The sequence below is a fragment of the Nannobrachium achirus genome, assembly GCF_963921795.1.
Source record: "Nannobrachium achirus genome assembly, chromosome: 19".
Classification (NCBI taxonomy): Eukaryota; Metazoa; Chordata; class Actinopteri; order Myctophiformes; family Myctophidae; genus Nannobrachium; species Nannobrachium achirus.
Genome location: NC_137826.1, coordinates 30,798,806 through 30,825,658, shown reverse-complemented (window position 1 = coordinate 30,825,658; position 26,853 = coordinate 30,798,806). Strand labels below are relative to the sequence as shown.

General features: G+C 40.5%; 2 protein-coding genes across 2 annotated transcripts in view; both read right to left on the bottom strand.

The window, feature by feature from the left end:
* Nucleotides 1-6,526: 6,526 nt before the first annotated feature.
* On the bottom strand, nt 6,527-16,143 carry LOC308304755 (short transient receptor potential channel 2-like; the record flags this gene model as incomplete). Its single annotated transcript, XM_080749385.1, has 13 exons — nt 6,527-7,446; nt 8,287-8,401; nt 8,761-8,836; nt 9,619-9,746; nt 10,468-10,660; nt 12,212-12,304; nt 12,578-12,740; nt 13,276-13,494; nt 13,613-13,787; nt 14,108-14,272; nt 14,687-14,884; nt 14,980-15,672; nt 16,129-16,143. 13 exons carry the CDS (start codon nt 16,141-16,143, stop codon nt 6,527-6,529), a joined length of 3,153 nt encoding a protein of 1,050 aa, XP_080605511.1.
* Nucleotides 16,144-17,139: 996 nt separating this feature from the next.
* rb1 (retinoblastoma 1) overlaps nt 17,140-26,853 on the bottom strand; it is a 35,358-nt gene continuing 25,644 nt past the window's right edge. Inside the window, exons 20-27 of the mRNA XM_080748380.1 lie at nt 24,714-24,859; nt 23,590-23,694; nt 22,868-22,981; nt 22,614-22,765; nt 21,748-21,778; nt 21,462-21,607; nt 19,323-19,369; nt 17,140-18,566 (exon numbers count right to left, since the gene is read on the bottom strand). Of these exons, the coding sequence (XP_080604506.1) occupies nt 18,502-18,566; nt 19,323-19,369; nt 21,462-21,607; nt 21,748-21,778; nt 22,614-22,765; nt 22,868-22,981; nt 23,590-23,694; nt 24,714-24,859 (806 nt within the window). The 3' untranslated portion in view covers nt 17,140-18,501. The remainder of the gene's footprint in view (nt 18,567-19,322; nt 19,370-21,461; nt 21,608-21,747; nt 21,779-22,613; nt 22,766-22,867; nt 22,982-23,589; nt 23,695-24,713; nt 24,860-26,853) is intronic.

Sequence of the window (26,853 nt, the reverse complement as noted above, 5' to 3'; positions counted from 1 at the left end):
ATTGTTGCAGCATAAACTGAATTTACCTTTTGACATAATGATATTGGTTTTCTCCTCAACTTCTGAAAAATCTGAAATCTGAAAAAAAGATAACAAAAGATCCATTCACAAATGGGAATCAATCAATCAATATAGAATAAGTATAGATATAAAGACAGTATTTACACACACGCATACATAAAATCTATGTGAACCATGGCCATGGGCATTGTTAGTCAGGCACAGATTATGGCTTGTGCAAGGTGTGCACGTGCACAGGGTCCCTATGCCAATGGGGGCCCTTGGATTTAATAGCATTCTTTGTATTTTTGTATATATTCTATATTTCTGTATAAACACTTTCTGTAAAACGCAATATGTTTTGTAATATTGCGATGTTGTGCACAGGGCCCATTTTCACTTGAATCCGTCCATGTTGATTGGTCTATCCTATGCTAATCAATTTAATTTTAAGAAACCATGAATCCAAAAACAAAAGACTTGTAAGAACCTCATACTTGGCAGTTAAGTGTAAGTGAGTTATTACACATAGATTATCATCATTAACTTCACAACTTGTTCTGAAGCATTCTGCAGCACAATAACAGCAATGCCAAGTATTGCTAATTCCAGTGAAAGTATTGAGAATACCACACTGAAAGATAAGCATGTGTGCAAGGTTTAAAAAGTTTTGTTTTTTGTCTATAAAACACACACACTTGGGGTGCTCACAGAACATTATGCTTTGGATGCACAATAGTGTCACAGTTTTGGAAAACTGTTATAAAAAAGCTCTGATATCGTGTGATTTAGAGATGGATAAACCCTTATTGAGTGCCCAAGCAAAATTCAAGGTCGCATAGCACCAGCAGCAGCAGTAGTAAAGTAAAAAGAAAAATAAGAACAGGAGTAAAAATTCAAGAACCAAACCAAAACACCATATTCAGCAGAACAATGTATATAAAATACACTAACACGGTTCTGCATAAGCAGAAGTACTAGTAATCATGAGTAGCTCTCACCTGTAAACTTCAGTGGTGTTAACGTTGTCTATTAGGAGCTCGTCTTTCAGCTATCTTCCTCACACACCTGCCACCCACACACTAAATGACCCTGCAGACTTCAAACCGTCTTTAACAGGTGGAAAACACTTCAAATTCCTTACCATCCAAGATTCCATCCTATCATTCGGGCGCCACGCCTTGATGCTGGTATGCAGGGTGTGTATGTTCGTGCTTCTGTGTGTGTGGATGCCTGGATGGTTCACCATAGGCACATTAACCCATTTAGGCCTATGATTATTGAATGCTTTAACCAGTGAAAAATAGCAGATATACAAGCTCACAGCGCGGCACCGAGTGCCGCGCTGCGAGCTTGTAGATCTGCTATTTTTGAAAAAGTCGTGAAAATGTGTGCAAATCTATGACTTTATGTATTTTCAAAGGGAACGTTTGTAACTCAAATTTAGCTTCTGGGGGGTCCCTGGAACAAAATATTTTGAGATGGGGGTCCGTGGCCAAACAAATATAATTTTGGGGGGCCTTCACATGAAAAGGTTTGAGAACCTCTGACAAAGTAGTCTCTCAAGAACAGACTAACTGAGCTCCAGTTAAGTGAAAAGGACCTTTTCTTTGACGATGGCTGGCCAGATTGCTGACATAGAAACATAGGGGTTTTCAAAAAACCTTAGAAGGATTCAAAAGACACTTATAGAATCGGGTCAAAATTCTAATTTTCACGATTTTTCAAAAATAGCAGATCTACAAGCTCGCAGCGCGGCACTCGGTGCAGCGCTGTGAGCTTGTATATCTGCTATTTTTCAATAGTTAAGTTGGGTAGTGTGTACTGCATATGGTTCCTGACACTTCTAATAGATGTCATCTATATTATTGAGAGAGAATGATTCATTCATTTAATTAAATTATCAATGCAACGCTGCCACCCCAGATAAATATTGTTCAGGATTATTGTGTTCTGAGAAAGACATGACATGACAATTAGTAGAGTGCTGAAATAAATTAAAACAAAGCAAATTAGACCATCACAAATGCAGCAGTACACAGTATGATTCAAACAACAACCTGCCCTCAGGCAGTTGGTCTCTGTTTCCTTAAGAATCAAGAGAAACCAGAATTTAAGTGTAGCTTAAACCCAATTAACCCGGTCAGCATTCTGCTTTAAAAAACACAAGTTAAATTAAGCAACATGTGCATTGACCTGCACCCTCAAAATGTTTATGTTTTATGTCTGGAGAAAATATTACGACATGACGTCTGCTTGCCATCTATTATTATATCTATTATGATATAATTTGGCCCCACTCAGTACTTGCTCTCTCAAGCATGCAGCTGCATACCGTATAAGTGAATGCCTATTGGGAGTTCTCTCTCTCTCTCTCTCTCTGCACTCTTGGATCAATTTGGTAAAGTCCTATGAAACCAGTGCGATAGTATTGATACACAGAGGATCATGCCTATAGCCTACATTCCCTTAGACCTTTGTTCCCTTATACAGCAGTGGTTCGCAAACTCTTTCATGTCAAGGACCCCCAAATGTAATTGGGCCTCCCATCTGAAATGATTTTGTGCCAGGAATTTGAAAACAGTTGATCTACAAGTTCATAACATGCAGCATCGTGACTCGTTGTGAGCTTGTAGATCTGCTATTTTCAAGAATATTTTAACATTTTAACAACACAAAATATTTTCAGACGGGGGACCACAGCCAAATATGAGTTTGGGGATCCTTGAAATGTAAAGGTTTGAGAGACCCTTGGAATTCCTTACAAAGTAACTTGATGTATGTTACTGATGATTTCTTGGTTCTTGGTTTACCTACAATCCTAGATTACTATTGCTATGCATTTGATGAATTACCTTGTGCTGTCCTTGCTTATTGTAAGTCGCTCTGGATTAAGAGCTTCTGCTAAGTGCCTAAATCATAAATTGTATTTTAATGGGTGGGTGGGTACGTATGCATTCATTCACACAGTGTTCGAATGGGTGGAATGTAGTAGGACCTGCCCCATAAGTGCTTCCATCAAACAACGACAACCTCTGTCTAGGACGACAAATTCTAGGAATTTGAATCTGCCTCACGTTATCGAAACAAGACAAAGGATCTGTCAACGTGGGGAAACTTTGTGAACACAACATATCATGTCATAATATATGACCGACCTGTTGACACACATGTGATTTACATTGAGTGAGACATTTTTACAATGAATGTATCTTTGGCAGGGCGCAGGTACATTCTGACCTAGTTGGAGTCTGTTGATGCAAGACAACAGGTGAGAACCGTGAGATAGTGGATGTGACCAAAATATAACAATTATATAATCACACATGTATTTTTATTTATTAGCTCCATTTTGACTGCCATTCTCCAAACTAAGTTTTACCAAATGTCAGAATGGTCCAATCCTCCAATTTGTCTTGGAGTTCATGGCGACAAATGCAAACCAATTTTGCAGGTAACCTGCACACATTGCCATTGAGCGCAGTTGGACTGCACTTCTGCTGCATCCCATCCGTTTACTGCTTTATGTCATGATTATCTCAAGCTAGTTTCCTGCTGCTACCCTTATGAATCAAGATAATCTAGAATCAGGTTTATTAGTCACTTATGGCTACAGGTGAAAGCAGTGAAACGCAGGTGGCATGGTACATGTTGCTGCAGCACCCACCGTTTCCCAAACACTGGTTTGGGACCCATGTGTGGGTCACGGACCAATTTGTATGGGTCGTGAGTAATTATTCTTTTTTTCAGATTTAATTTTTATTATTTTAAAATATCTTTAAATAAATCTAAAAACATCTAAAAAAAATACCATAAATCTAATAAATTCAATACGTTTGAAAATAAATGTTTAAGAAGTAGTGAAAATAGCCGATCTACAAGCTCTGAGATTGTTTGGTCAACCCACTGAGGAGAGAAATAGAATGACAGTTAGTAGGAAATAGGGTAGGATCGGTTATTGTCAATAGGGTTGCTTTAGAAAATATACAATACAGGAAAAGCCGTGGAATGCAAAAACTGTGGAATATTTATTGACACTACAGTTGTGCACAACTAAGAAAGACACTAAGAGGTCCGGAACACAGGTATGTGTTCGTTTCTCTGTTTCCTGAATTTAAACAAGTTTCACACATCATAACTTCTGCTGCAGTGCAAACACGTTCTCCAACATAATCTTACACTGCATAATGTAGAAGGATAACCAAATAGTTTTACATGACTTAACAAATGCAAACAGGAGAGTATTTACACAGCCAAGTCCTCAGGGTGGTGTATTTTTGGGGGAGAGGAGGACAGAAAAGGCTAATAGTCAGATATAACCCACATGCATCTACTCATGAGGCAATGTGTTCTATGAAAAACATACTGTAGGATGCTTGTGTTCTTGTGAGAAATGTGAGAATTCATCAGTTGGTTTAAAAGACAACTTGATATACGTAAGCCTATTGGCTCCATGGCTGACTTCTTTTCCTAATTCCCCAGCATTTCGACATTTTAACTACCTTTTTTTTCAGAAATTATTTAAAAAGGTAGTCAGACAAAAACATTACAAACATTACTTCATAATTAATAATTATTCATTAGATGATTAAAAAGAAATACATTAGGCCTAAATGCTATATCAGAGACTTCCACTTCAAAGTACTTTATTTTCCTTTCTGAACTTACTATGTACAATGGTTAAAAGACAACATCCATTCACAATACATAGATGGTCACTATAAAAAGCACTACCTACAGGCTCACAAAGCAAAACATATACAGGTATAGCCTATATTATTTACAACTTCGCACTTCTACTACTACTACTACTAGGCCTACTACAGGATGGAATGAATGGCACCACCCTCGCATTGAAAAACAGTCTATTCGTGTGCATGTCAAATAGCGTGACAGTTGTCTCTTTTGCTAAATATATCCTTTGAGTTTCTTAACAATGTTGGTTAAACAAAGAGATTCACTGAAAAGATGTCTCTTAACCAGGCATTTCCTGGTTGTGAAGCCTGTCCATGCTGCTTTTGTTTATTCCCTAATCTATGCTCTGTTGAACGACGGTCGTGCACTTAAAATAGCAGATCTATAGGCTCACATCAGCTATTTTGGGTAGCAGCATGAGCTACAGTATGATTGGTTTTGAGGACCTAAATTCATACAGACAAAGCCTGTTAAAGATGGCTTGGCCTTCGGCCACGCTGTATTATATTATCGTGTGGCATTTTCAAATACATGTCTATGCTGTAGCTGCACACACATCAGAGCACGGATGTGTTCCCTATTAAAAATGGCTGACAACAATCAAGCTAGAATGTTGCAGCGTTGTGACGATGGACTAAAGAGCAGCCAGGTTGTTTTTCCACTGTAATTTGTCGTGCAGCAGGGAACGGGATGCTTCAGGAGATGAATTAATGAGCTGGTTGTTGCAACCACTAGGGAACAGCCAGTGTAAAGCAAGCTGAGCCTTGCAGATACTGTAGCATCATGTATAGTCTCTTTGCCACATACAGAAAGGGAGGACACTGCAACAGAATTACTCCTAATCATAATGTTTTAGGAGTTGACTGCATTGAGATTCCTTGAAGCATTGATTAAATGCAGACAAAACAAAATTAGAAGAATTGTTCAATTGTTTTATTTGTATTCAAATTCACTATAGGGGAAACACTTTGTAAGCAATTCAACCCAATCTTGAATATTTTCATGTGAGATTGCAAATTCACATTAAGAGGAAGCACATGATAACAAGCATTACCGTAGGTCTTCATACTCAACCACTCCACTATGGAGCAGCCCTACACCGTTTTTCCTTGTGTGCTATTGTAATTTGGGGTAAGATATTGATTAATGTAGTGGTTCTTGTACATGCAAGGCAGCCCTGACTGCTGCCACTGATGCTGTCCTAGGCTTATTGATTTAAGTTGCCTTCTAAACCAATTACTAAGCTGACTTCAGCATGACAAGTATGTTTTTAAAGGGACACTATCACAATTTTCAACTAACCCGAAACCCTAACCCTAATGTTCAATTTTCCATTACAACACTGATCAGATCATATCTTCTGTGAACGGTGTGATTCTGAAATGCTGCCAACGTTTACCCCAGTGAGTGTTGGAATAACATCTGCAAATGTGAAACAATTCCTGTTGTTTAGCCATTACCCTTGGTGGCTGTGACATTGGCTGGGTTTATGGCAAAATAGGGATCTTGACTTCAGAAAATAGCTAGGCCAATGTGTGTAGGAATATAGAGAAAGGACAGGACAATACCTGACAGTGTGTCGCGGGTTTGAATCCCGTTCCAGACGACCTTGTTGTTGTTGCGTGTCACTCCCCATCTCTCTCTCGCCCTTTCCTGTCAGTCTACTGTCCTATCAATAAAGGCATAAAAAATCTAAAAACAAAAATAAAATAAGAAATCTCTGTCAATATGGAATCGCATCATTGTTTGTATAAAGTAGACTATGATAATGATCACCTATGTGCGGAAATGAAAGAGTGATAGTGTCCCTTTAAGCAGAGAAATGCTGAGATCAGGGTCTTCCTAGTGCTCCATCGATAGAGCCCTCCCCTTCCTGTGAACCAAAGCCAGTGTCCTTGGAGCTGCTGCTTCCTGTCGGAGAAGGAACCACCTTAGTGTTTGCTGGTGCCACGGTGCCCTCCTTCACACCAGCCTTCTGCGCTACAGTATCCTCCTTCTGTCTACCAGCCTTCCACCTTCCCTCCACCTTCTTTTCCTTCAGTTCTATGTCTTTGAGCCCTTTCTCTACCTCTGTCACGTCTGCTATGTTGACCTTTCCCTCACCCACGCCTCCGCCTGCCTTATTGGCTTCTGTGACTCTGCCTTGTTCACCTTCTTCCGCAGGGCACTTGTCGTCACCCGCCTTGCCCCCACCTTCGAGTCTTTCGCCCTGACTTTTGTCTTTGGTGTCTTTAACGTCAACCTTTCCCTCAACATGTGTTACCAAACTTTTTTCTGTCCCCTTTTTGTTCACATTACCGTCTGTGTTCTTTTGTTTTTCAGCTTGCTCATTGCTTTCCTCTTTCTCCTTCTGCTCTTCGACCTTTACCCTGCCTTCTTCCATTCTAACAACATCTGTGTCTGTGACCTGCTCAGCTCCCTCCTCAGCCTCCCCCCTCTCCTCCGAATCCACCTGCTCCTTTTTCTCATCTAATACATCCTGTTCTTCATCTACATGCTCGTCATGTGGGACAGCCAACTCTTCCTCCGTATGGTGCTGAAGAGGCACGTGTCCCGCATTCTGCCTGTTGTTGAAACCCCTGAAGTTGTTTTTTGCACCCATGATGTATTTTCCCAGAACGGAGGAGCCTTCTTTCATGGATCCTTCCCGTGCAATGTGGCCTTCGTCCACCAGAGTGTGCTTCAGCTGTTTGACGTCACTGTGTAGCCTGCCCACCACTTTGCTCAGCTCTGTGATCCGATTGCCAATATCTGAAATAATCATAGTAATCACAATGCATCACTTAATGATGGAATGTCTTCCTATTTCTTAAGCTGTTCAGGATTGAAGTCAGCCTTTATTACATTGTATCACAATGACTGTGTTGGACACTACACCATGCCTTTATGTTTCAAAAGGTGACAACACAACATGTGGTGTGAACCCTTGAGTTTTCAATCTACAGTCTATCTATTATCTGTCTTTCATGCACTGCTGATGTACAGGAAATAAGGGTGTTTTATTGACCGAGGACACATTTGTTACACTATGTATATTATTAAGATTCCTCAGGGCGACAAGCCATGTCTTGGCCATCTGGCAAGTGATGTATATTGGACCAGTTACCCATACATGGAGACCCCTGGAACCCATATACTGTATGGAGATCCATGTACTGTATATGGAGATATGCTGTGAGAGCCCAAACATGCTTACTCAGTTATTCGTTATGTGAAAGTCCTATGATGTCTATGACATCTGACATCATACATACAATCCCTTTTATGCCCACACATGGAGATCCCTGTCTGTAGAACCAGCCACACAGATATGGGCTGTCTTGGCTATATATGGATTCTGTTAGTGTGTTATGTGGCCAATGTGGCCTCCATATATGGGCATAAAAGGGATTCTGTTAGTTTGGTTCCCCTGACATCACAGTGATGTCAGAGCAGCAAAACCATAGACCGTAAAAATGTGTACACGTCCAGACAGACAGACGGAGACATGATGTGCAGTTTCACATACTAAACTGCGACCTTGGTCGCAATTACACTGTAATGTTACTTTTTATATACATTATAGAAGTTATAAATAATAATCATATCTACCTTTTCTTTTGGTCTCCTCAAACTCACGGCGCGCTGACTCGATGTATCTCTGAACCAGAGCCTGAACCACCTGCTGCCGGAATGTCTGGCTTTCATCAAGACCGCCATTACCGCTCTGAATGCAGAAATATGACAGATCATTTTGATTCTCTCGCTCTTATTTTTTAAAGGATCCCCAGTTTGGTTTGCATTATGCCACAGAGACCCATAATAAGGGTCTATTTTGTTCCTAACTATCAGTCATTTAGTTGGGGAGTAGAAGCATTTAAATATTTTTTTAAATACTCAAGTAAAGTAAAAGTACCTCAAAATTGTATTCAGGTAATATAAGTGCAGTACTTGAATAAATATATTTTGTTACGTTCCAACACTACTAAAGAGACAGGAGTCTACATAGTCCCTGGGCACAATTCCAAGTTATTTCAGCATTCATTTTACACATTGTATTTGAGCAACAAACAAAACAATACTTACCATACCACCAGCTATAGGGGGATAATCTGGCTCCGACTTGCATTTACAGCAACAGCATAGTCGCCTAAAGATAGCCCTTGAACACAAAATAGTGACTAAATAAATAAAAATATAAACTTGTAAGGTGCGGACAAATCTCCGCCAGGAGGCATACCCTAATGGTATAGCGATGTGTGCAGTTACATTTCTATCTACAGCCTGTACCTAATCTCTATTGTCTGCAAAGTAATTATCAAATAACTGTAGTGGAGTAACAAGTACAATATTTACTGTACCTTTGGGATGTAATGGAATAATAGTATTAAAAATGGAAATACTTGTGTAAAAGAAAAGTTAACTTTGTTAAAATAAGTGTTAATTTATTTACTGATAGTAAATATTGCTGTAGAATGTTTGTTCAGTAACAAGTATGTTCCTGACTGTCCAACTCATTGTTAAACAAAAAATACATTTTCAGGTCAGGAAACCAATTTCATCCCCAGGCTGTATCCTTGGTCCCCTGCTTTTCCCCTCTACACCAAATCTCTTGCTCAAAAATAGCCAATCTCCGAGCTCACAATGCATCACACTGCAATGTGCAATTTTCTCTGAATGGTCACCTATTTTAGACATGATATTGCCTACTATGACATTCCCAGAATAGAGACACCAGGGTTCAAGTGGTTAATAAAAATAAGTGACATAGCCTACTGTAGTTCAACTAGTCCAATTTAAATAAATATCGAAAATAGAGGTTCTTGGCCTGCTGAGAGTGTACGCAAGAAATTACACTCAGTAGCCTATTATGCAAGACGGGCACACAGCCTTAGAAAGATTTGTAATTATGAATTTCTAGAGAATGTTGTAAACATTTCTTACCGTAAGAGGTAAAAGAACGCCTTTGGAGAAGGGATAATATTGAAGGGCACAGGCATAGTGAGACCCTCTCGGAAGTAACTGAGATACAGTTTTGACCTGGCAAACTTCCACTCCACGTCCGCGTCATCCTGAGGTCAAAACGACAAAAAACAGTGAATACTGTCTGCAGAATGCCTTGCGTGCAACATCAGACAAGCTTGTGCCACTGGATTAACGCCATCTAACACCTCAACTCAGGGGCGTCACAAGGGGGGGAAAAGTGGGACTGAGTTACTAAGGCCCAAGGTGGAGGGGCCTTAATTATTTTATACTTTAGTTATTGAAAAATAGCAGATCTACAGGCTCACAGTGCGGCTGTGAGCTTGTAGATCTGCTATTTTTGAAAATGCAATCTGCTATTTTTGAAAATGTGTGCAAATCTTTGAATATATGTATTTTTTAAGCGAACATTTATAACTCAAATTTAGCTTCTGGGGGGTCCCTGGAACTAAATATTTTGAGATGGGGGTCCGTGGCCAAATACATATCATTTTGGGGGTCCTTCACATGAAAAAGTTTGAGCACCACTGATATAGAAACATGGGTTTTTCAAAAAACCCTAGAAGGATTGGATTTTTTCAAGATTTTTCGAAAATAGCAGATCTACAAGCTTGCAGCGCAGCACTTGGTACCGCGCTGTGAGCTTGTATATCTGCTATTTTTCAATAGTTAAAGCACAAAACAATGCGTTCCCAGTCTAAATGGGTTAAACCCCCTCCCCCTATGAAGAACATTCATGGTGGCCCCACAGTGGATCATTGTACCCAGGGCCCAGAATTTGCTGCGACACCCCTGCATCTAAGACCTCACCTCGATCTTTTGGAAAGAGTTGGTGATCATAGCAATAAGCATGTTGAGCAGGACGATCACAATGACGAGGGTGTAGATGCCATACAGTATCCTGCCCACAAACTCTGCCACCACAAAGCTTGGCATATCCACGTAGTCCTGGTTGGCTACGCCAAACATGGTCCAGAACAGGAAGCGGAAGGTCTCGTTGAATCTACATTGGAAGGGTTGAAATGATTATCCCGATTAGTGTTAATCAATCTAACCAACACATTTCATGCCAAAGAAGGAGATCTCCTTCTTATCTCTATTTCCTAGTTCCGTGCTAATACACTGATTAAATAAAAAGAAATGGGCTCGCTAAAAACCCCTAGCATCTAATGTGTTAATACTTGGCAGTCTTTGGTTTGCTTGTTCAGTGGTTCTCAACCTGTGGGTTGGGACCCCCAGGGGGGTCCCCAAATTATTTTGGGGGGTCCCCAGATGGCCAGATGATTAACTTAATGTGCAACATTGTTTCCTCACAACCAGCATAAAGTTGAAGTGTGTGTGGAGGGTATCTGCACATTTCATTTCTAACGTGAGGCGTGGTGAGCATGTAGATCTGCTATTTTCACAATAGAACCGTGTTATACAAAATGTAATGCCTCATCTCTTAGTGCTCGTCAGGGTGGTGGGGGGGTCCCCAGTTAAAATATGATTATTTGGGGGGTTGCGGCCTGAAAAGGTTATTACCACCGCCCTGGGGAAGTACTTGGGGGAAGTTAGTGTTAAATGCATAAACAGTTTGATATAGTATTTCCATGTGTATTTGAAACTGTTTGTACATAAAGTTGCAGGTAAACATTTTATTTATCTTAAAACACCCACTGCCATCAGTGTTTGGTCGAACAAACAAGACAAAGTGGGCCCTGACAATGCCCCCTGCTGCAGTGGTGTGTGTAATGAGCTCTCTGTAATGAATAGAATTGAAACACTGAAAATTATTCAGGATAATCTACAACTGAGGAAATTATCTCCACCCGCGGTCGTTCAACCCTGTACGTGTGTGCGCCTGGAGCTACTCTCAGAAACTACTGAACGCATCAGCACCAAATGCAGGCTGCCAGTAGGCCATGGAAGACACGCCAAAGGTTTTACATGGTGGTGCTATGCCTGCTTTACATTTTGGTCTATAGCTCTTGAACCATATAATAATACAATCCCTGGATTCTTTGGTTCATACACAACTCCCTGTATAGGCCTCATTTCACATTTATAGATTTCTTTATATTCCATAACAACTGGCTGTAACATGGCTTCCAAAGTTTGTGGAAGGAGCCTATTTGACCTAAAGACTATGTATACATTAACCCCAGATTTGAATCACATTCTAAGGGGCATCTACACAAGATTTTATTTAGAAGCATTAGGGGTGCCACAAATGCGACAGATCTTTGTTGCAGAAACATGATTTCTTAGATTTTGTATTATAATTATCATAATTTGTAAAAATACAATTCCTTCCATTTCCAAACCAAGGGATTTTTGTGGACAAGGTACAGTAAAAAAAAAAAAAAAACATGTTTTTCACTTTGCATCATGTTGTCTATTGTGTGATGTTTGGTATTTATTGGTGCTTTTTTTTGTGTACATTTCTGTTTTGTTAGTTAGTTAGTTTTTTCAAATGCTTTGGATGGTAATGTAATTATTTTAATGTTGATTTTATCTTTTTGTGTCAGATGAATAATTATTTATGAATAATTGAATCTTTAACCTCTCTTACTTGCCAAGACGTGGAGAGATGACGTACGGAACATAGACATTGTTGATACCACAGAGGAAGGCTGTTCCGATGATCATCAGTATGAACATGAATCTGAAGGAAAATTAAAAAATTATTTTATTTTCATCTACTGTAACTGTGATGTGTGAAATATACCTTTAATCTTATTTTATAATCTCAGTTCAATGACAATTTTACTGTGCGATATTATACAGTAGTATCATACCTCTATAAGTCACTCTTATTTATTTATCATACAGTGTTTCTTCTGTGTGATATTATAGGGTGTGGTAATAATGGTATACCATCACCTTGAATATTGAATAGCACAAAACCTTTAAATTGCTGTTAAGCCGGGTCTCTCACCTCATCATGTCGTCAATCATCTTCCCTATGGAGATCTGCAGCGTGCCCAGAGACTCATGGGCAGGTAGGATGTATGCCAGACGGGTGAAGCTCAGCATGCTGGTCACAGCAAACAAGACCTCTGCTATGAGCTGAGGGTCTTCCTGTAACCACTCCTCACGCCCTACAACACAGCAACACATGAGACCCACTCCATACAGTGACTTTCCAAAGCCATTAGCCAGGTAGCCGGATAAAACTCATAGTGTTGATCAACTAAAACTATGACGAAAAATGTACGTCGACTAAAAACTAAGCTATAATGACTAAAAGTATGACTAAATATACTATACATTTCGCCAACAAATAAAAACTAGACTAAAATGTCATTTTATGTTTTGCGCTCGGGTGTCTTACTCTGAAAATAGCAGATCTACAAGCTCAGAACGCAGCACGACACGTTGTGAGCTAATAGATCGCCTATTTTCAGCATGCAGCCAAGTGAAAATCAGCCATTACAACGTCATCAAGGCCCACCAAAATACATTTTAGTCGACTAAATCAACTGTCAACTAAAATCTTACAATATTTAGTCGATTTAACTAGACTAAAAGTAAAACCTTTAAGATGACTAAAGTATGACCAAAACTAAACAGAATTCTATTCAAAAGACTATGACTAAAACTAAATAAGGATTTTCTGTCAAAATCAAAACTCACCAGTTTCAGTGAAATAGATGCACTCCTCATATATTACTGTAATGTTAGGAGCCGGATGAGCCACGCAGAGGAGGTGACCTTTGAGCAATACGAGCACGCGCAACGTGAAGGAGGCGATGTACATGCTGAGCACCATCACGTCCAGGCAGTTCCACCAGTCCCAGAAGTAACTCCGCAGCCCTTCGAGAAACACCTCCTTGCACTCGTACCAGAAGAATCCTACATAGTGACATGGCACAACGTCATAGTATGATATAGGAGCAAACTGGTTGCTGTGTGAATATGGTCTATGGTCATAAATAGTAGGAAGGTATTACAGTAGAGAGAGATGGCCTACCAACAACCCAAACCATGTGGAATGAGCTGTGCAGGAGGGTCTGCTCGCGCGAAGCGAATTTGTCTCGATATATTTCCATGGTTATCGACTCCCCGAGCAGTGTGATGAGAAACCACAAGTAAGACGCGGCGTGAAGGAGGAACTTGATGACAGGAATCTTAAGTATCTTTCCCATCTGGTGAACAAAGACAGCAAGGTTGAGGAACACTGTCAATGTCAATATGTATACAATGTGAATTACCCTCTGTATCACAGCTCACTAGGACAGTGTTTCTCAAACTTTCACATTTCAAGGTCTTCCCGTCAGGGTTCATGTGGTTCCATTTGTACACTGCCAGAGTTACAGACTTGTATGGGTCCATTTAGACCCCCCTAAAGGAACCCACAGACTCCATGGAATCCACTTTGAGAACCACTGCACTAGGAAATATACATGAAAAGGAGCTATACTGTTCTAAATAAACAAGCCATCCCAAAATGGTACTGTTTGGTGACCTTTGACTTGGGTGCTATCCAGTAGATGAGGCTGAGGAGAGGCATGGTGAAAAAGATAACCAACGACACCAGCAGCTTCCAGGCAGTCCTACTGCCCCTCCAGCCTGCCAGGTTTCCACACCAGATAGACGATAACACCTGCTGGCAGATTGGATGGGCCACAAACTGCAAACAGTAACACGCATAGTAAGTAGTCACACAACCAAAAGCACAGAAGCCATGAATTAAGACAGTGTGAGTGAGAGAGAGAGAGAGAGAGAGAGAGAGAGAGAGAGAGAGAGAGAGAGAGAGAGAGAGAGAGAGAGAGAGAGAGAGAGAGAGAGAGAGAGAGAGAGAGAGAAATTGAGAACAGATAGACATGAGTAACTTTAGGTGAAAAGGGTCAAAGGACAAGGTCACAATCAAGATGTGATGACAGATTTAGTTAAATTGACAAGCCTTATCTCAACAACGGAGAGTTATATTACAATGTTGGTGCGAGCAGTGTTCACGCTCCCAGATCCCTTTTTAATTAAAAAGGGTTTTTGATGACATTTGCTTTGTGGTTTCTTAATTTACATATGTATATTTTCATTCTACCTGCTTGTGGTTGTATTTCACAGCAAGTCGGAGACGTGACAGGCTGGGGATACCCTTTTCAAAAGCCTGCTCCCTAGACTCCTCGTTTGTGAGCCCATAGCTGTTCAGAATGGTTGTCACCTCACTCTGGTTGCGACACATTCCCAGCAATTCCACGGCGAAGTCCTCACAGATCAGCTCCAGGGCCAGATAATCAGGCTTAGGAAAGAGGTACCACAAAATAATCATCAAATACTTTAGTATTTCTAAATGCCCAAAACTCAATCCATGCAAGGAAAAAAACAATGTCAGACCTTGAACTCTGGCTCCTTCTTGGCAAGTTTGCGCAGCTCCTTGCTGAGGGTAAAAGCTTTGAGCATTGCGTCTTCAGACGTGATGCACAGATAGGCACGGCTGGCGATGCCACGGTAGGTGTTGATGCGGGATAAAGAGAACTTGAGCAGGTCGTACTGCCGGCCATTTCGACACTCCAGGCAGTCACAGGAGATCTTGTGTGGCAACGGGATGGAGTGGCCTTTCTTGGAGAGCATGGTGACTATCTCATACAGGTCCTTCTGGCAGGCCAAGGTCAGAGGGGTCACCCCGGGGGCAAACTGGGAATTGTCAATAGAGCTGTCAAAGATGGCCAGAGAGAAGGAGCGCACGTCCACCTTGTTGCCTTTCTCCAGGTCCAGACGGTCCAGCAGACGCTTGACCACCCTGGGCTGATTGGTGTCCACAGCAACCAGCAGCGCTTCGTGGATCTGACGGAAGTCAAACTTGACTCCCTGCAGGAGTGTAACCATGGCATCCTCGTTGCCCAGGCGGATGCTCAGGTTGAGAGCTTCCCTCCACAGTCGGTCCTCGGAGTCGTCCAGCTGGCGGATGATGCCATCCCCAGTCTGCAGCAGTCTGCACATCTTATCCACCCTCCCTTCCTGGATGGCCGGGATGAGCTCCGGAGGGAACATCATCTTCTTGTTCACAATCTCGCGCCATTCTTCTGGCTGGAAATGACAGAGGCACAAAGGACTATATTTTGTGTCTACTGTCACATTGAATGAACAAACTGAACATTTTATATTATATTAGAGAAAGAATGGCAACTTCCAATGTAATTAAGTCATTGTTGTAACTAATGACAAGGACAAAATCTAAATTTTGCTGAAACAAAAAGTCATGCATTTTATGACATACACACACACACACACACACACACACACACACACATATATATATATATATATATATATATATATATATAATGACAATAGTTATTAGATATATAAAGACAATTATATAAATTAATAATGTCAATAATTCCTGAGTTATTCATTTAAAACATATGTAGCCTACTTACTCATTCATTTAAAGAACAGCTGGGAATATGCTGGTTTTAGATTGTGACAAAAGCATAGCTCATCAAATTCAATTAATGATATTGTATAAATAAATATGCTTACCGTGAGGTTTTCCATTGACAGTTCAGTACAGTAAAAGAGTAGCCTAAAGATCCAAGTGGTGTCTTCCTAAATATTAAAACAGCATCACTCAGCTGAGTAGATTAAACTATCAGCGGGTTGTCACCAACTAAACACTATGGAACGTGTTCATGCGCTAGTCGCTGACTGTTCAGACTATGGAATCATCCACACAAACCAAATAACACATCTTCAACCCCAGGGGCCAGGGCCAATTAAAATGTAACCGTGTGCTTCACGCTTGGCCTGGCCCCTGAACTCAAACAGGATTCAACTATGCCCTTCCCAGAGGAAACACTTGACGATACAATTAAGGTAGCTGTTACCATCTCAGCAGCAGCTGCCGCGTTGGTTCCCCAGTGGAGTTGGGAAATAAGTTCACAATGGTGAAATAAACAAGGAGCAGGCACTATTTCAAATGTTTCAGGTTTGTTCGGGCCAGCACATTCCCTATAACAAACCTTTTAGCCTGTGACCCAAACTAGTGAAAACGGCAGATCTACAGTACAAGCTCACAACGCTTCCCGCCACGTTGTAAGCTTGTAGATCGGCTATTTTCACTACTTCTTAAACATTTGTACTCTAATTTATGGTATTTCTTAGATTTTTCCTTTATTTCGTCATGAAATTACTGAAGAATCTTTGAATTTGTTTTTAATTCATGAAAAAATATATTTTTGGGTAATGTTTTAAGAAAATATTTTGAATATATATATTTTTTTAAATGTAGTAAACAAAAAACAAAGGGACCAATATGTCTGCGAGACACAAATGGCAAAGCCCACTGTTTGGCAAAGAGTGCCCTATAGCCTCTGTAGGGACAGCATTCACAATCAAAGACCAACTACAACAGCAGCATAGCAACAAGACGTCTCATAAGAAACATACAGAGCATTGGGTTTCACATTTATTTACAAATATAAAGATGGGCAACAACACATGTAAAATATGATTGAAGTTATAGTGAATGCTGTATGATTCACAACTTCCAACAGATGATTTTCAACTCAACTAATTAATCCTGGTCTACATGTAGGCGACAATAGCAAAAGAAAAGCACTGCGTCTGTTGTAGTGATTAGCAAAAGGAAAAAAAAGAAGGAAAGACATGTAGCATCCTCCCTCTGCAATCAAGTACCAGATAACTATGACAAAGAGAAATCAAATTAATTGCCTATGAATGAATTATTTATTACATTCTTCAAACAGCTACTTCAATAAAAAATGATCATGTTTTATTTCTTTTAAAACTCTGACATATTAAGCACATTTAAAGGAATATTACACTTTGGTGAAACACCCTTTTTTCACTATCACTTTTTCAAATTCGTGTTACAAATCATTTCAAATGGACAAAATAAGAATCCAGGTGGAAACAAATGTCAACAGCCAACCCACATTTTAGACAAAAACCTAAGTAAATTTAGCCAATAAGTTAGAAACTTAACTGGTTACCGGGAGACTTCTTGTGTCCGTTATAAATACTAAAACAAACATTATACCAAAGTGAATAACTAATAGAAATGTAACTGAATGTGTTAACTGAATGAGAATGCATTCAAGAAATTACAAGAGGACTTTTGACTTTGTGCCTGTCAGAGTTCAAGAGCAGTCAACCACAATCATATAAGTGTAGATCACTAGAGCATCATAGACACTTATTTTGATTAGTGTTACCTTATTGTTATGGCTACGGAAAACCTAAACATTAGCAGTGACAGTCAGTGGTGTAGATCGACTGTTCTTGAACAACAGGCAATGTGAAATGAAAACATTCTTCCAAAGTTAAATATCACACTAATGATTAATTGATTTGAATTGTACATCATTACCCACAGAGCCTGGCAGGTGATGTACTTTGAGGAACGTAATCATTATTTCACATATCATGACTGGAACATATGAGTTTAGTTATTATGCCAGTCAAAAACCAGGGAAGTCAGCAGTTCCAGCAACACAAGAGGGATGACTATGATAAAAGATCTAACAGAGCAAGTGAACATTCCTGAAATAAAAGCATGACAAAGACAAAATAATTTCTCACACAATATTCACAAATTAAAGTTCCTCTAAATTAATCTTCGAGTCTAAAACATGGTCAGCCATGGGAACTCGACACCGCAAATCCAATGAAAATAAAACTTGCTCAATTAAAACACTGTTGTGTACTGTATGATTATGCGTAAACAAAAGGTTCTCTATATACACATATTGCTCTGCAAAAGAAAATTGCTCACAGAAACACATTAGGTTTGAAGTAAAATCTACACCAATCTTTTTTTTCCTTCTTCCTTTTTTCCACTTAACTTCAGGGGAAGACAAAGAAACCAGGGTTTATGTTGTGGTAAACGTCAGGTCACTCCTTCCTTGATTCAGCATCCTCTTTCATTTTCTGCTCCTGCATGCGACTTCGAGTGGAACCTAATTGAAAATATATCACATTATCATCGTTAAATTAGACATACCGATGTCCACAGACGTACATCCAAAGGACAGACCATGATGGTGCTAGTGACAGAAATATTACATTATATATATATATATACCGGTATATATATATATATATATATATATATATATATATATATATATATATATATATTTAACAACAGTGGAATTGATGGGTTTGAACGTGTGACACACAGCAGTGGTATCAGTACACTAATGTAGAATGTCATTTTACACCAATGGTTCACATTGGAGTCAATTCTGAAGTTTCATTTATGTTGACCCTCAAACATCAACTTAAAGAATCATGCTTGTACCTAGCCTGGCGGGCCAGGCTCTTTCACACTTTGTGCGGTCTGGTTTTTACCAGGCTAGCTTGTACCTACCTCTAAAGAGGATGAAGTTGCACCCAATATAATGCATACTTCATAGTATACTCATGATGTTGGCCCCTGTCCTGTTTTGCCCTATGACGGGGGTTCTCAAATGTTTTTATATCACAACCTCATTTTGTGAGGGACTTTTTTTTTTTTGGCTTTTCTTTAGTCTGTTTTTTATTCTGACCTAGTATAGCACATGGTTGGCCTTGTCATTGTAAATGTGCTCTATAAATAAAGTTGAGTAACAGCAGCTCATAACACTGCAGTGGGTACAGCGGTTCCCAGCAGAGGGCGCCAGTGTACCACCCTCAAACTAAAGGTCTTTGTCTCCAAGACAGTTTTCACTTACTAATCTCTGCAAGCTTCTGTATCATTGTAGAATCTCCATTGGTTTTGCTGTCAAAAAGAAACAAGGATGTCAGCAATACAGTACATATGATAATATAAAAACATTATTTTACTTCACTAACCTCTTGGGAATGAGAATTGTACAATGTACAATAATGTGGTCACAGAGTCACATCAGACATGATTTTTTTTGTTGCCTTTTTAAGTGTAAAACTTAACGAGTCAACTCTTATTTATATTGTTATACAGTAGATATATTAAGTCTAACTTAACTTAAACCTTCCTTTTTGATAATATAACTTACATATTTCTCAGATTAAATGAGTTGCTCACTATTTGCTTTCAATTTCCCAAACTTCTTGATCTGTCCCTGATTATTTTAAGATTGTGATCCACCTCTTCTTCTCAAAAGACCCATCTATTTGTAACGATTACAGGCCAAAAACATTTTGGAAATCCTCATTACAACTTATGGAAGCCGTGAAATACAATAATACTGACATATTTGAACATTTTCATTCAGGATTTAAAAATCACCACAGTACCAAGACTGCACTTGCATTAGTCAAACTACCTTTGACTAAAACAAAACTGCAGATTTAGTTTATGTAACTTATTGACCACTTCCGCCCCTCTAACTTGTGGAGTGCCCCAAGGTTACATTTCTTTAGTTGCTTTCACTTGGCAATATTATACATAGACTGTTAGATTGTTATGCATTGCAGACAATATACCATTTTATCTTCAAGTGAAGCCCAATAACCATCCAAATGTGTCCTGTTCATTATCTAGGAGATACTGAAGACTGGATATGAGATATTCAATTAAATTGAGTACATCTGAAATTCTGGGCCAGATCACTTGAATTCTCAAATGTAGTCATTACTTCTGCCGGGTCTGTTGTCAAAACATTGGGTGTCTTATTTGATCCCGGCCTAAACTTTGAGAGCCACATTAACAAACTTGCAAAACTGCAATGGTGTTTTAACATGTCTTGAGCAAGAAGAAGGGAAAAAAAGAGGTTGACCAAGAAACACCTGGAGGCGGGATCTCCAGGCAGAAGACTAAGGATACACCTGGTATCACTGATACTGTAGGAAGGAACGCAAATGACCAGGAACTCTGGAGACCCCCAAGTAATATAATGTAGTTGTCGGGGTGGAAACCTTGTATGTCTAAAACCGTTCGTTTTGTTGTTTATCACTTTAAATATGATTTGAAATAGTGAAAATAGCTGATCTACAAGCACACAACGCCTCGCAATGCGAGGCGCTGCTATTTTCACTGGTTTTGTGCGAAAGTCTTCTATGATGAAGCAGGGCTTTACTTTACGAAAAAAAAACATACATATTTGAAACTTGGAGATACAAGGTTTGCCTCCGCTCTGACATGACAAGGCTGAGGAGCACATGCCTGCTAAATCATTGTCTGTAATAGTGTTCTTTTTTTTTTACGTTATTGTATTTTATGACTTTCTATTTTATTTTATTTTATTTTTTGTTTCACGAAAGGCACTTTGTAACTGCTTTAATAAGTGTTGTATAAATAAAGTGTATTATTATTATCACAAAAACTCAACGATGACCTATTTATCACTGACAGTCACTGTACTGCTCTGTACACATAACAAGGTTCCCCTGAGATGTCTATTCCTTCACGTATTTTAAATTCTAATCATGACACAATGTACAAAAGAGAAAAAAAAACAATGCTTGTTGTTTTTCATTTTCTGTGACTTGATACTGATAACTTGGTACTGATAATTCAGAACTGCCATTTTATATGGTGATACTCAGATTGCATGTAATTGAGCTAGCACCTCCCCCCTACACAGGTGGGGATGATTATTTGTATCCTATATAAATGGATTCACATTGAATTGTATCACTTTTTAAAACTTGCTCTGAAGAAGGCTTCACGCCGAAACGCGTCAGCATTCAGAATAAAATGGAACTTAATATCTGAGCCCGTCTCATTCTGGTGTGCTGCTTTTTCCACTCATGTGGATCCTTGAATACACATAACAATACTCTGTGGAAAAGAACCAGGGAATGTTGTTCCATAAACAACAATGAAGAGGCCATCACAAAGCACCAGTGAGCATGCAGGGAGTTAAGCCACAAGACCATTTTATACCAACCTGCCATCAGCTTCATCTTGGCCTTCCCCGTCAAATTTGAGCCTTTTCAGGGGCTTGGGGGAAGCACCAAGGTCCAGGACCCTCTTGAAGGAGCGCTCGCCTGTGCTGCTCACCATCTGGTTGATCTTCTGGAACCTATTGGACAGCTGCGAGTGGAGAAACAAAATGACAATTAAAAAAAAAAAAATGGAAAAGGCCATGATTGTCTTATCAGAGCAGGTCAATAAAAGAACTGTAGGATGCAGATGTTTAGGGGTGTTGCAGAATACACATAATAGGCACGTACCCCAAATGATTCACCGATCGATACCAGCATTCTGAAAAGACAAAAACAAACTCTGGTTAATAAAATTACCTGGAATCAAAGGACACTTACATTTAAATTTTTACACTTTATTTTTTTACAACAAGGGTTCATGATTGTAATTAATAAATGAATTAAAACAAAATCGTTTACTGCTTTCGTTTTAGAGATTTTGTTTTCAGTGGGCGGGGGCATGCGGGACAAGTAAGCCGGTAATTTCTTTATTACTATTTACAGTAACACTACTAGGCCCCATAAGTCACATCTGCCCATGCATCTTGGGAATGGGAAGAGGGAGGTAAAAAATGAGTCTACTACACGCATTATGGCAGCTCCACTCACTAACACTGTTGCTATCACTAAAACGATAGCAGTAAATGAAAAAGATTCAACACTCGTCTTTTCTTTTCTCCAATTACAATCTAAAACATGAACCCTTGTTGTAAAAAGTTGTCCTTTAAGATGAATTTTAGAGGATATTATTTAACTGTGATTACATTAACAGTATTTGCATCAATGGGTTCAAAAGTGATGTACAAGCTTGCTCGGGTGGCACAGTGGTAAAGTATCTGGCTTTGTCAAGGGTCTCTAAACGAACACAACTGGCCCTTGTTTGGGGGAGGGAAGCCGGGAGGGGAGGGTGATATTTGTACTACACATACTACAGGGCTGGGAGAGGCACCTGTGAGCAGGGAGTGTTGGGCGGGCGGAGTAGGACGAAGGCTCTGTGTCCTCCCGGTGGGGGCACCTCATTGGCAGGTGAGCCAGTAGGATACAACAGCAGTGACAACACACCCAAATGTGTGTGTGGAGGAATCAATTGTCAGTACATAAAGTGATGTACTGACCTGGAGCGAGGCGTCATGATCCCTGGGGACATGCGTGGGCTTTTCATGGGCGAGATGTACACATTGTTGCTTCCAGGCACACGTAGAGGGGAACTGGGGAACTTATTATAGGGGCTGCGTGGTATTTGTGGGATTGGAGAGAGGGTAGGGGGCTAGAAAAAACAAAACAAAACAAGGATTATAATGTTTGTTCATTCATTTGATTCCGACTTAGAGTTCTTAACATGATCACTGGGTTTCTCATATTCTCTCACCCTGGTGGAGGCGTACTGCAGGATGTTGGTTTTCAGCTTTTGCATGAACACCTGGTTGTAGAAGACGATGATGGAGTCGTAGTGGCCCTCGGTGATCAACACATGCTTAAAGGTCTGAAACAGAGACATTATGTCGACACGGTCAAATGACTTTCACATACACATCCAGGGGTGTCACAAGGGGTAGGAAAGTGGGACCGAGTTACTGGGGCCCAAGGTGGAGGGGCCCTAATAACTTTATCTATTGAAAAATAGCAGATATACAAGCTCACAGCGCGGCACCGAGTGCCGCGCTGCGAGCTTGTAGATCTGCTATTTTTGAAAAGTTGTGAAAATGTGTGAAAATCTTTGAATATGTGTATTTTTTAAGCGAACATTTCTAACTCAAATTTTGCTTCTGGGGGTCCCTGGAACTAAATATTTTGAGATTGGGGTCTGTGGCCAAATAAATATCATCTTGGGGGTCCTTGACATAGGTTTCTTGCACACATTTTCACGATTTTTCAAAAATAGCAGATATACAAGCTCGCAGCGCGGCACTCGGTGCCGCGCTGTGAGCTTGTATATCTGCTATTTTTCAATAGTTAACATTCATGGGGGGCCCGCAGTGAATCCTTGTACCCAGAATTTGGTGTGACGCCCCTGTACACATCTATTTGATTCAAAGTGCAAAGAATCCCATCCGGCCTGTGGGGTAAGTCATGGTTCACACATTGCCTCACCTCCTGATGGGTGTTGGGCATGTTCTTGTAGGCCGTGACGATGGTCTTGAAACGCAGGTCCACGTTCTTCACTTTACAAATGGCGTACATGGCTGACATCATCAACTGAAAGAACAGGAGGAACAGTGGTTATGGTAGTAAAAGAGAGAGAGAAAGAGAAATATAGCATATTTTTTAAACAGCATATCCTTGCTGTTGGGCAAAACTGTTATTTTTCAAGAAAAGGAAAAAAGAACTTGTGTTACAATGGATCCAGTGTAGTTATTATTTAGTAAAAACAATTATTTTTTATTAGCCTGGCTCAGCCCCTGAATCGCTAGCCATTCCCATTAAAACATTTGTTTTGGCGATTCAGGGGTCTGGTGACTCTCTCAATGGGTTTCGACTCGATGACGCCGGGGCTTCTGACCAGCGTGGGTGGGGTTAACCAAGATCTCATGTCCAAGTAACGCAGCGCCGGACCGTACCGCACATTCCCAAACATAAACAAACGCTGCATAGCCTGCCGCGGTAACATGCGATCATATCGATCTCGCTATGAAACATCAGTAGCAGACATGTTTTACTGTGTTTGATTACTAGTTAGTACAGTAGTGCTCCTATTCTGCCAGTTTCTTTGATTAGCAAGTAGCAACAGGTTAGCCAGCCACATAACAACACCAATAAGGGTCGCTTAACAACGTCATCTGCTTTGCTACTGTTGTGATTGATCAGGCGGTGAACCAATCGCAGAAGACTGCCACTTTGGCAACGCCCATCCCAGAAACGGCTGCAGTAGGAAGGGATTTCAGACTGAATAATGTAGTTTGAAAAATGTTGTGCGCTACTTTTGTTCGGAAATGTATACAATAGAATTAAAGATGACACATAACATTAATTCAAGAAATAAAAAGATGAGGAGCTAAAACGTTTCTGCCCGACAGCGACGACATGAAGGTCAGGAGTAGAGTTCTCAACGGGCCTGAAAATTAAGGCCCGGCCCTAACTAGGGCCCGAGGCCCTACCCGGCACGACTAATTATCATACATTTTAGGCCCTACCCTACCCTAAATGTCGGGTCGGGTTCGGGTATGGTCGGGTTCGGGCAGAATTTGAGAACTCTAGTCAGGAGTGGTTGTGGTTACCTGGTCAAGGTGGCGGTCTTTCATGAGCTCATATTCATGCTGCAACGTGTGTTGGAACAACGTCCACATGATGGGCTCCAGTTCAGGGTGATTGGACAGCAGGTAGGAGCACAACATTTTGAGCCTCATGTAGGCCAGTCGGTACACTACAGGTAGATGGAAACACAAGAGAAACAATGAGACACAATAACTTCAGGGCCAACAGTAGTGCTTCTACTACCATGATAACTACTGTTGAAACACCTTTTAACAGCTCATCCGCACTGCCCACGACACGAGCATCACGATGCAACGCGAACGATAAAATATAATTAAAATGCCTTTGTTTCAATGAGACCGTACCGCGAGCGATAAACATGTCGTGCCACGATGTCGTCCACCCATCCTATTATTTTTCGCTCGCAGTCTCTCTATTCGCAGTCTCTCTATTTTTTTCACGCCGCCCGCAAACACTTTTTACTGATCACAGGGAAGCGTCTCCCTGGAGGCAGCTCAACACAGATGGACAAAGTACTCGTCTCGACCCCAGTAATAGAGTACAGATACTCCTGGTCAAAATGTACTCCACTACAAATAAAAGTAGCTTAGTCAAAATGTTACTCGGGTAAGTGTAATAAGTATCAAAACAATGTAATACTCAAGTAAAGTAGGCCTACAGATCCTACTTAAATACAGTACTCAAGTAAATTTCCTCCGTTACTGTCCACCACTGCACTGCCTGCCACTGCTTCAAGCTACGTCGCAACGCAATGGCCGACGCTCCATATGCTGACAGTATTTTTGTGCGACGTTGCGTCGCGGGCAGTGCGGATGAGCTGTGAAGACCTCAGACCGATTCTACAAATGCTTTCAAAATCAGTAGTTCTCACATTCTCAAGAGTAACATGCTGTGAGCTTGTACATCTGCTATTTTTGAATGGCCAACTGCAAAAATCTAAAACGACACAGATGCTTTCCCGGTTTTAATGGGTTAAGCATGTTTCTACAGTGTGGCTCTGCAAGAGGCTAGCCATCTATGACCGGGTCTGCGTTTATATGTGTCTGTCTGTCTGTCTGTCTGTCTGACTGACTGACTGGAGCTAATCTCACAAACCACTGGACCAACACCAGACTTTGTATGCATGCTGCCATGCATCTTTAGATCATCATTTTAAGACATGAGGAACAGTGAGTAAACCAGATAACGAGCAAGAAAACCTCAACACTAATCAACATCACCAAAACGATCTCATCAAGTCCATAGAATCCAACCGCTATCATTATGATCTAATCAAGAACATACATTCTATCTAAGGTCTGGTAATGAAATCGTCATTAACACCCAGTGTTGCAGTAGTCTTGGGTCGCGCGCCCCCGACGACCCATATCTTTTTTTGAGCCGGGGTCTCGCACCCCCGGAAGTTCACACCTCAACAACCGTTTAACAAAGAAACTAGCCTATTTGCATATCAATAGACCTGTATAGTAGGTGTCGAGCGACGTTCGCGACCCCCCAAACATTGAATCACCACTGCACCACTGGTGTGTGAGTAACCAAAGAATGAATCCAAAATAATTCTCCCCTTAGGAGATGAGTGTCAATGTCACCTCCTCTACAAGGACACTTCATAGCCTTGATCCCAATGTATAGGGCGGGTAATATATGGTCTGCGACATACTAGCGTCATGTCCAGGGGGTGTATTGAGCCTCAGGCTGCCTCACGTTACAGAAACAGAGATAGGCCAGAGATATGGGCCTCATGGCTCGGTTAGGCCAAGTCCCAATTTGTAAAACAGCATGAAAAGAATCCCATACACTAGCACTCTGTATAGACGGGTTTCTGGTCCACGTTACACTGATAAAACTAGATCCGTGCGCAGGGTCGGTACCAAAATTAGCCAATGAAACCAGCTCTCCCCAAAACAACAGGTTTGGGGATTGGACGGAATTGATTACATGATAGTCAGCTGTGCATTTAGTCTCAATGTTTGTAAACAAGAAACCCGTCTATACTAAACTATTCGCACAAAATGTAAAGATTTATGAAATGTTTTATTATTGTTCTAAACCTGTGGTCCTGCTGTTTTACAGACAGACAACAAGAATTAGCAGAAGTTATAACTTTTGTTTTTATGAAATATTGAAGACCATTAGGGTTTT